This window comes from Psilocybe cubensis, chromosome 10, assembly GCF_017499595.1.
Source record: "Psilocybe cubensis strain MGC-MH-2018 chromosome 10, whole genome shotgun sequence".
Taxonomy (NCBI): domain Eukaryota; kingdom Fungi; phylum Basidiomycota; class Agaricomycetes; order Agaricales; family Agrocybaceae; genus Psilocybe; species Psilocybe cubensis.
In genome coordinates, this window is record NC_063008.1 from 1,908,062 (window position 1) to 1,919,148 (window position 11,087).

Here is an 11,087-nt window from a genome sequence, read left to right on the forward strand (position 1 = left end):
TATTCCATCTACATCCACTTTTTTCTCATTTTCATCTTCATCGTACATTCCAGTGCGCTTGTTCAACCAAAGCCCGCTTTTAGATCATCATGGAATTGTTTTTGGGAGGAAGAAATTTGTTGGATTTTTTTTTTTTTGGAATATCTCGGACTTTTGTGCACATACCGCATTCGACTTCTTACATCTCACGACACCTTGATTGACTTTTTTTCATTTTTTCACGACCCCTTCTACCTTTCTACCTTCCTACCACACATCCCGCATCCCATTCTTCATACCACACGCACCCACACGCCATTGCACCCACGTCCACGCCCACATCCTCACACCAACCACATTATATATATTATATATACATCCCATTACAGATACATAACATACATACAGTAAAATAAAAAAGAGAAATTGTACTAGTTTTTTTTTATTTAAAGCGTTCGTTTGTATGAGGTTGAGTGACTGGTGAATTTTTTTGGTTGGACTGAGTGCTTTTTGTGTGGTGTGGTCGGGGACCCAGGTCGTGCTGTGCTGTGAACTTGGATTTTTTAGGCGAGTTGAGAGCGGACCTCTGTAAGGTCTTTGCCTCAAGGCCAGTCTGTTTGTGACTCGCGCTCGATTATCTGGCTTGACAGTGACTGGATGTGGATCAATATCGTGAGCTATACAAAGTCGTTACTAGGACCTTGAAAATTGTCCTGAAATCAACTAAACCAATTGGATACCAACGCGATGTTAGATGGAGGTGCAGTTGTGCGCATTGTTACATTGGCGAAACGTGCTTTTGGCTGGTTATAGTGATGCAGATGTAGATATAGATGTAGATACAGATGCAAAATGCGTTGGATCTGATAAAACTGACCGTCGCCGCGACGCGACCGTCTCCGCGACCGAAGGCAAAAACAACACAAAGAAGAAAAAATAATTGAATGACGTTGTGGTATTTTTAGAACAGCGATCATGATCATGATCAGGTCAGGAAGGTTTGGTTTTAGCAATTTCAGGTTCAGGTTCAGGTGGTACTTTACTTGATTAATGATTGATATTAATGATTGCTTGCAATTTGGACTTGGAAGGCGTCATTTTCGGTGATGCGGATTTTGGAACGGGTTGCAATTGGACCCTAGAGGCTAGAGTTGGAATAAAGGGTGGTTAAACTGGATATGTACATGGGTTAACGTACGGGTGCAGGGATGGTGATTGAATATTGATGCATGATGGGTGGTTTAGTTAGCGGATTTGCACTTTGGGTAATGGTGGTAAGTTATTGGACAGGTTTCGTTGTTGGTGTTAGTGGTTTTGTTCAGTTGCCTGTCTCGATGGAGTGGTGAGCGTGGAGGTGTGCTTCGGGGATCCAAGTTCGGAATTGTGGTGCAGGCTGCGGCACAATAAAAAGATGAAAGAAAGAAAAGCATATATAGTAAGTAAGAAAGAAAGAAAGAAATTGAAAAGCCGGCCGGGTATAACGCTCTGACTGACAGCCTTTGTTGTCTATTCCAGGCTATCCGCGCAGATGCCGGGTAGGGGTGGTCCATGGCCAGGGGCCGTATACATGACTATGTCCATGACTATGTCTATGTCAATGTGTATCTGCTCTGTATGATATCTCAGCAAGTGCTCTATCTATGATCCTACCTATCTATCCAAGTCCAACTCTCTTCTGATAAGGTGCGCGTGCGCGTATGTCGTGTGGTATGCGTACCATACCTTGTAAGTATTCCAGTACCCATTCGAACTCTGAATCAATACATTTTTTTTCGCGCGTTTGAAAGCCAGCTTTAGATGCCGGGTCTGGGTAGCTGGCTGGGTATGCCTTGGGCATCTAAAGTCTGAACAAGGGTGATTAGAATCTAATGGGATTGTGGGGCAGCCATGCAAGGCAGGGGCAGAAGATTCGATATTCAGTCCTTTGAGTGTCCGGAAGTTTCTCGTTCGTCCCAACTCCGAGAGGGTGAAAGAGGCCTACTGGCGCACGGCCTTGCGCTGCGAAGGTGCCTGTGTAGAGTGATGCGCGTTGTATTGACTCTTATTGAATATTGAAGGCTTGATTGACTTGGGGATCATTTTCAAATTTGTTGATATCACAGTGTATTATGCCCCCGCGTATGGCGGGCGAGGGGAAGTGCAAGGGCAAGAAGGGGAAGGACGATCTTTCAAAATTCAACAGCTTGCTTCATGTCCTCTTCCTCGCTTTTCTGCTTGCAGGCCTTGTCACCGTATACACAAATCCCCAAAATATAGCCCGTGCGCGTTATCCGTTGTCCGTTGTCATTCAGATCAGCAGCCGCGGGGTCTCCAGCTCATAACTTGTATACGTATATATCGTATATTACAAAAATGTACATCAATCGCCCAATATCAAAAGGACGGCTCACCTGACCCCTTTGCGAGGGAATGATTCCTCTTCCCCTTCCATGTTCTTCCCCTTGCGCCTGCGGTTTTTGCTCCCGGTCGGGATTCGGGAGACTGGGGCAGGTGCCAGGTGCCCCCCCTTGCATTGGTTGCCTGTGGCCCACTACACCGGACTGGTGCGGCCCTCGCTCGAGTGATGTATATTCAGTCTCTCTTGGTCCTTGGAGCTTATAATATGATTCGATACTCTGATTTCTGCGGACTTGCCACTGCCATCATCACCACCACCATCATCATTAAGGTTAAAACAATATACACAAGTATATATGTCAGTTGATGTGAGCTTGTGAAAGGGAAAAAAAGGCGACTTGAACCTGAAGCGCATACATGCACATACATAGTAACGCATCATACGTATATAACAGAAACAGACAGACAAACAACCTGACAAGGCAGAATGACAGACGGCATTCTTTCTGAGACTCTGTGGAGACTTTTTGCGGTTACAGTTATCGCTGGCTAACGGCGAAAAGAGCGCAGTAGGCGCCTGATGCCAATGCCCACGGGCCACGGGCCACGGCGTGGCGGTGCCGGCGTCGGGCGTGCCTGGCTCTTTTTTTTCAAAGGTTTTGTCTGGCACTGGTGACTGGGATAAACGTGCAGCTTCAGACACAGACAAGGTTTAGGTCGCCTCCGGAGGTGTGGTTGGGGTGTTGTGGGGTACGTAAAATTAGGATTCAGTAGCGTTGTGAGGGAGAGAAAAAGGATTGCTACGACTGCGATTGGCCGACTTGTTTGCGCCGACGTGCGGCGGCTGTGCGTGTTTGCTTGGCCATTATAGGGGTGCTTAACCAAGGACTAACACCTCCTGTCTTCAACGCGCCAGCCAGTTGTTCATGCCCGCTATTCACACAGACGCTATGTATGTAAAAAATTTTGCGCGCGTGCGGTTGAATAGAACGATGTGCGTATACTTAGCACTGGCACAGCAGACAACGTGCGAGCTCGGAAGAAACGAGCTGCCATGCACCAATGTTCCATCAGCCCCGATTGTATTCTTAGAGCCCTCGTGAGGGTACATTTCATACCGCTCTACACCGATGGATGGAAGTAAGTAAGCAACAGTATACCCGGGGGTGTTAGGTTATGTCAAAGGGTCAACTATGCTTTTGGTTGCGTATTTATGCGACAGGCCCAGCCCTAACATGCTTTTTGGTATTTTCGGCTGGAAAAAAACGCCTGATAGCTAGGCTTCGAAGTTCGGTTCCTTGAGAGTTGAATTGGATGGTCACGACGGTTGTGATTGCCTGCACTCGTAGTTGCTATTGATGGACTAGATGGCTTTTCGAGCAAGGGACGCACCCCAAATCTGAGTGTGTAAGTATAGCACCATCGCCCGTTCCTTACTTATATAAATCCAGTTGACAGGATTGAGGAAAAGAGACTATGTCGTAAATAATGCGTTGCGTTGCGGTCTATCTAGTGGCCCGTGCAGCTATTTTGATTCTTGAAAGCCTTTGTCACTCTCGTATCGCGCACGGACGTATTCTGGTACCACGTAAAAGGCCCCAGAAGGTCTCTTTGCTTATCTCTGCTCAGGGCAAAAAGAGAGTGCTAGCTTGTATCACGGCTAATCTCACGCTGGTTTAATTTGGGCTGTGGCAATCATAACGGTCAGACGGTATCAGTGGGTGGTGGCGGTAGGTATAAAGTATTCAAGGTCGTTCGCTCCCAGGATCATTTCATAATGCATTCTGGAATAAACTCGTCTCGTCACTGTTGAAGTGGGCCAGTACAGGCTGCTGACTTGGCCAGCGTGGGTAATGGCCTTATTTTACCCTTTCACGAATCACTATTCGCCGCTGGCTCATATACCAAGGGGGACTCCTCGTTGACCCGTACCAAGAAATCAAGCTGCGCAGGCTCAAGACGCCTCATGCGAGTGGTGTAGTTTGTTATTATATACGCGAGCGCCGAGTACATACTGAAGTGGAGTCCATAAAATTTTTTGGGGGGATGTTTGTTGAAAACGCAAACAGGCGAGGCTGAAATTAAGCCGTGTGAACATCACATCGCATCCCATCGGAGTCCGTGCGCATTTTCGTGTGTTACAAGTGACCATCACTTGGGGCTGGCACTGGGCAGGCAAATGGCCGCCATCCGCCTCCCCGGAATGATGCGTGGCTGGGTCGTCGTCTGGTTAAAGTGTTGAACAGATGGAGTGATGCGCGTGCGTCGACTGCGTGATGCGACAATGGAGGATTGGTGAGAATGGATTACAGACTGGGAAGATGCCTCTCCGCCGGTATTCCAGGACGCTTAGGGGCTAGACGCCTCCGAGGGGTCGTCTTCCGGCGTTTGCGTTCACTCGCCTTCTACTGTGCGGCGACCTGTGTTGAAACTAGAGACGATAACGGACAAAGGAGGGTTTGAAGAGCGGTTGCGGACACGGACGTCCTGAATAGCCAGTATCCTGAAATAACTGCAAACGCATTGTCTGTTGGGTCGATCTTCACTTTAGTGGTTAATGGCCCATCAAGGCGAAGGGAAACACGATCACGTAGAAGAAGAAAGAAGCTGATCCCTTCACGCTCTGCAATTCTCGTGTTCAAAGCGTGTCATTGTGTAAGAGACCGGCGTAGGTATTTATACAGATCAAGGAACTCCAAAGTCCTGTGCAGGAAGGTTTGCGCTATGTTTACCGTGTCAGGTGCCAGTGAGCAGCTAAAGATATCGAAAAGCAGCAACTTCGATTTCTTGGCTGGCCTTTGGGAATCTTGGGGACGACATTCCCCAGTGAATCATCACCCATATGTGTATGATTATGTCTTTATTTTTGGTGGTGAACACTGACTCTTTGAATCTCGACGTTCGGGGATCGGTGTGATGTAAGCAATGAGAAGATTTTGCTATATGCTCGATAGTCCCTACAGATCTTCTCAAAGGTCAAAATATAGGGCGTATGTAAACATCTTTCACATATGCCATGATAGTTGTCAAGTAAGCTATTGTAAACGGCCCCGTGTATACATATTACAGAAATCTTGAGTATTTCTAGTACTTTCCTCTAGGACATTCATGGTCTTGTGCAACATCGAAGACGGCCTATGCTCGGTCGTTTTCTTTCGCATGATTAGTTATCATACGACACTCCTTGCATGCTGCACCGCGATGAGTGCAGCACTTCTGCTCTCCCTTACCACGGTCTTGGAATAAAAGAAGCATTTTTCTGTCAATGACGGCGAGTGTCCAGAAGGCTGGGTGGCATCCTCGAGTGAGATTTTTCTTTCCGACGTTCATCCAGACCTCGCTCCATATTTATTTACTGCCGCTAACATACGCGCGTAGTAATGGGGGATTGTAGGAGGTTCTGCTGGCAGCTCCGTCTCTCCACTTGCTTGAGCGTCTGTAGAAAGTCGAACGATATTCCTACTGGTGGAATGAACCTGTGGCTAAAGTTGGGTCATGTATCCCACCGAGTGCATAGCTTCTGTAATGAGGCTAAATGAACGGAGTATTATTATCGGCTAAATTGGAGGCCATGAAGTTTTGCAGGCGTCTCGGGTGGCTATTAGGTGGATTATACGCCACGATAAATCATGGGACGATTTTTTGAGGAGAGGCCTGTTCAGTTCCCGTGGGCATGAGGTCGAAGAACAGTAATTATTGACCATAACTTGTGAAATGCGATCCGTGGGTAGTAGCGTGATATCTGCAAGTTTAAACGTGATGCTCTAATGTCACAGTCTTTTACATGGAGTACTCAGTACTCAAATGATACCTATTTGATTTGCGTTGAAGACGGCGAATAGCAAATAGCAGACTTTATATCAGTTATATCCCATTCACTGTAGCCGCATTGAATCTCCGGGCAAAAATTGTCAACACCCTAGATGAGATGAGCCATCCTGGCGGATCTTTCTATATCTGCGCTCGATGTAACAGGAAGGTCGTTTCCGGCACCTAGGGTCCGATCTTGAGGGAATAAAGATATGTTATACTTAGAATAATAATATCATGGCAGGACGTAACATGTCACGGCGGCAGCTGCCTATTAAGCGTCCTTTTCGCCATGGCATCGGCGAGTGTCGGAGGAGGTTGGGAATGTGCCAAAAGTGAAGTTGGTGGTGAGTCTGTTATCACCAGACCATTACGGACCATAATGGCTTTCTTCTTCCTGTTTCTGGCATGTTGTAATGGAGCTGATCACAATTCGTACCGACTTGTTCCCATCAGGGCGACGGCGGTAACCGCCAAATGACGTCATCATGTTCTAATTTTAAATCTCAACAAAAGGCGCGTACGTTATGTTTTGTTCCGGTGCATGTCTGAAGAGTTATCCGTCGTCCGACGGGGCAGTAGAAACGTACAGCTCACGTTTCGGTGCATACACCTTGTGTGCGGAGAGAGCTGCCGTTATTTCTCAGTGCTATCAACTCTGGGTCATTGGATACCAGCACCACAAGGTTATTGTTCATTGGTGTCTCTCTGCCTACTATGTAGCATTTTTTGTCTTTACGATGTTGAAATGGTCATGATTGGATTGCTTTAAAGAGCTCGGATCTTGAGAAACGGCAATATCTTCCGTCATAAAACTGACCATTTCGTTTTTGGGCGTCTAATGGCTTTGTAATTGTCACGCCACCGTCCAGAAGGCTGCGGTCCGGTTGTTTGCCCAGTCCTCGAAAATGCTAAGTAAATGGTTTGTTAATAAGGTATGGACTGCAACAGAAGAAGTTTGGCTTGTCACAAACTTTTACGGACCGTGTATTGAAAATATTAGTTAACAGGCGGCGAAGCATCCGTGCATCAACCGTTAGAATTTTGCTACTCGTAATTAAGTATATATGGTTATGCGTATTGTGAAAGACCCAAGGACTGGATGGCGCCCCAAAAGGACTTGACGACCCACATTTCGTTCAATCGCATCTTTCCTGAGAAGACATCGCCAAAACATCTCATTTGGGAAAGGAATGGAACAAGGAGACCCCAGTGGCCTTTCCACAGGCGCGGTCACAAGGGCTTTGTCTTTTCGACGTCTATGCCAGCACGTTGGAGCCTCAAACAATTGATTCGGAATTTTTTTCAAGCTACCAAATGGCAAATCACAAGTCATTCGACGAAGATCCAACCTTACAAAAACATCAACCACATTAAGTTCAGGGCAGGGCCCAGACTTGAAACTTCAAGCCAAGCATCCCGGATCATACAGAAACGTGCACGGACTCCTACTAATGAGCGCTGCGAGCATATTCAAACTTACATTAATCAGGTTCTATCCGATCATCGATTGAGTGATAAGAGCGTTGGCTGATACCATACGGTTACACCACTCATCACTAACAGCTTATTGTAGCTTATTGTATCTATTGAATGCCCTCTCGCAGACCGGGACTGCCTCGTACGATGCATGCAAGTATATCATGAGAGTAACAAGAACGAAAGCATCATGACCGGTCTTGTCGTCGATGGAAACAGGAAATCATTTTTTAACCACCCGGTCAGGTTTGGTTGAAAATGACTCCGGTGTAAATAGACATTCCCTACGTAGTAAATTCCAATCACAATTGTCCATGACAGACTCGAGAACCCTTGGAATTGTTCACGTATTCGTTCTGCCAGGCTGCAATCAATCGGGAAACAGGGTGTTGGAACATACATGACCACCTGTCGACGTTTGCCAACATCAAGAAACGGCCTCGAGAAAGACGTTGTAAAAGCTATTTCCGAATTGCTGTACTGACAGCAGCAATGAGGCATGAAATCTGAATTCTTTCAGGCATCAAATGTAAGGCAGTAGATTTGCCTTCTCGCCTTGTGGAAGCCAACAATTCGCCAGCAAGTCCATAGAGATACAACCAAGAAACGTTGGAAAACAGTGAGACAGAGAGATTATTATTTGGTCATGACCAGAAAAGTTATGCGCGAGTTTAACATGAAAATGAAACTCACAAAATTTCTGACCTCCAGTCCAACGACGCTGTCGATAATTAACTCATTCCTATGACTTGCTACGCCCCGTCGCAAAATGCCGTGAAATTCAACACACGCGATTAACGGCATGTTGCTCTGTTGTCTGTATCAATCATTGGCCGTGGTCCTTGTAAATTCGCACACCTGCACCATATACCATTGCCTAGGGTATGCAATGAGCAGAGTACGATCTCCATGCGACAATGTATCTAGCTCTATCACCGCTCGAGAACGTAAAGGAGCTGGAGAAGTGAAGGACGAAAGGTGTAGTGCTGTCACAGTAGACACAAAGTTTTGATGACGAATTCTACGCCAGGGTTATCGCCTCATGATGCAATATCACAAGGCGCTGCCAGCGGTCATGCTAGCGATAATGTAGACCTGGGTCTTCTTGAGAGCACCTGGGTCCTCCCGGAGTCGTGACTTTGAAGTTTCCACCTTGTTTTCCGACTTGCTCCTAGGAAGGTTTTCTTCATGTTCATCGTCAAAACCGATGGAAAACATACAGAGGAATCGTGTCTCTTTTATAGTTCCAAGTCATAATCATGAGGAAACGGTGGCACTCCGTCCCGTTAACAGCCGTGAACCAATACGGGATTCGGAAGAAGTGGGGATGAAAGAGAAGGAGGGGTAGCGGCTAGAGACGGCTGGGATGCCGGAGATGGTGATTATCGCCACACGTGATTCCAGCAAAGTCATATCATATTCTTCCCCGCTCACCGTGCTTGGACACCGCGTCCATCTACTCCTTCTTTCCAACCCCCACAACCACCCAACACATCAATATGGTTAAAGCTGTTGTTCTCGGAGCTGCTGGTACGTTTCGATCTCTTTTAAATCGTCTTGATTATAATGTATGAGTAGGCGGTATCGGCCAACCTTTGGCTCTTCTCTTGAAGGCGAACCCTCTCGTCACTGAGGTATAACCGTCTGTGTTCTTTTCTGAAAATAAATTCAAAAGGTCCGCTGCCTTAGCTGGGTCTTTTCGATATCGTCAATACCCCTGGAGTTGCTGCCGATCTCTCCCACATTTCTACTCCCGCTAAGGTTGAAGGTTACCTACCCCCTGATGATGGCTTGAAGAAGACTTTGAAGGGTGCAGATATTGTTGTCATCCCCGCTGGCGTGCCACGGAAGCCTGGTGTACGTACTTTCCATTTGTCTTCTTCGCTGATATTGACGATCTCCTTAGATGACTCGGTATGTCGATAATTATTTCTTGCAGCCAGATCTGTTAAATAAAGGCCATAATTCAGAGATGATCTGTTCAAGGTATATCACAGCCAAGATGATCTTCTGGTTGAGGGTGACTCAAAGTGCTTTAGATCAATGCAGGTATCGTTAAAGATCTTGCCACTGGTATCGCTACCACTGCACCCAAAGCCTTCGTTTTGGTTATCTCTAACCCCGTGAACTCCACCGTTCCCATTGTCGCGGAGGTTTTCAAGAAGTTTGGCACTTATGACCCTAAGCGGTATGTTGATTACTTTTGATTCAAAAATCTTTCGCATCCCTCATACAACATTTTAGCCTTTTCGGTGTTACCACTCTGGATGTGGTTCGCGCCTCCACCTTTGTCGCCGAAATTCATGGCGACCTCTCCCTTTCCAAAGACGTGGTTGTCCCTGTTGTCGGTGGACACAGCGGTGTTACTGTATGTATCTTGCATCTGCAAAGTCACTACGCATATATTGAACTATATTGTTATATAGATTGTCCCTCTCCTTTCTCAATCATCTCATCCTCTTCCTGCATCCTTCTCAAAGGATTCTCTCGACGCTCTTGTGAACCGAATCCAATTTGGTGGTGATGAAGTCGTCAAGGCTAAGAGTGGTGCAGGATCTGCAACTTTGTCCATGGCTTACGCTGGTGCTGAGTTTGCTGCCAAAATTATCCGTGCCATCAAAGGAGAGAAAGGGATTGTGGCGCCTAGCTACGTCAGCGTCGAGGCAGACGCTGCTGGCAGCGCTGCCCTGACCAAAGAACTTGGTCAAGAACTCGCTTTCTTCTCTTCAAATATCGAACTTGGGGTTCGTTTCCTTTCAATATACATAAATATGATGAATGAATCTCTAACCTGTTCCCCATTAGCCCGAGGGTGTTGCGAAGATTAACCCTCTTGGTACTATCACAGAGGCGGAACAAGCTCTTGTCAAGGCTGCTCTTCCTGAGTTGGTCAAGAACATCGATACAGTGAGTCCATCATACGCATACGGTTCAAGTACCTGCTCTCATGCAATGCCCGTCAGGGTGTCAACTACGTTGCTGAGGCCTACAAGACTGAGGAACCCAGACTCTAGAAGATTTATGTATAATCAAACCAGAAGCCGTAGAGGGATCAAATCAAATTATCGTTGTATGTATAAAGAACAATAGAACTGCATGATGTGCATAGCTTTCCCTTCATTGCGAAAGCAATTGATTATTTTGGTCTCTAGTACTCGATGATACCGTTCCTTCTACCTCATTGCCTGAATCCATCACACACCGGCATAGTTTATATATGCGAAGAACTCAAAGCACCTGCACATTTGCATCCATCCAACTCTTCAGTTTATCCGGTGAATGAACCAGATGTTGCGGAACGCTGTACTATACTAAGTACACGCGCGATCTTTCATATTACGTGTTGACGTGGCGGGGCTCCCATCGGTTTGTTCACTGTTAGTGCTCGAGTGGCTATGCATGTCTGCCCTTGTTCCAAAAATATCACCCTTACTAGCTCCCTCGTAGACGCTAGTTAATCAGTCTATGGGTCTATCCCATTG

At 46.5% G+C, this 11,087-nt stretch overlaps 1 protein-coding gene across 1 annotated transcript; it reads left to right on the forward strand.

Annotated features, from left to right (window-relative positions):
• Positions 1-9,104: 9,104 nt before the first annotated feature.
• JR316_0010860 (Malate dehydrogenase, mitochondrial) lies at positions 9,105-10,619 on the forward strand (the record flags this gene model as incomplete). The annotated part of the gene is made up of 8 exons (XM_047896524.1): positions 9,105-9,135; positions 9,184-9,239; positions 9,295-9,462; positions 9,645-9,793; positions 9,850-9,973; positions 10,032-10,349; positions 10,411-10,512; positions 10,569-10,619. 8 exons carry the CDS (start codon positions 9,105-9,107, stop codon positions 10,617-10,619), a joined length of 999 nt encoding a protein of 332 aa, XP_047744569.1.
• Positions 10,620-11,087: the final 468 nt, after the last annotated feature.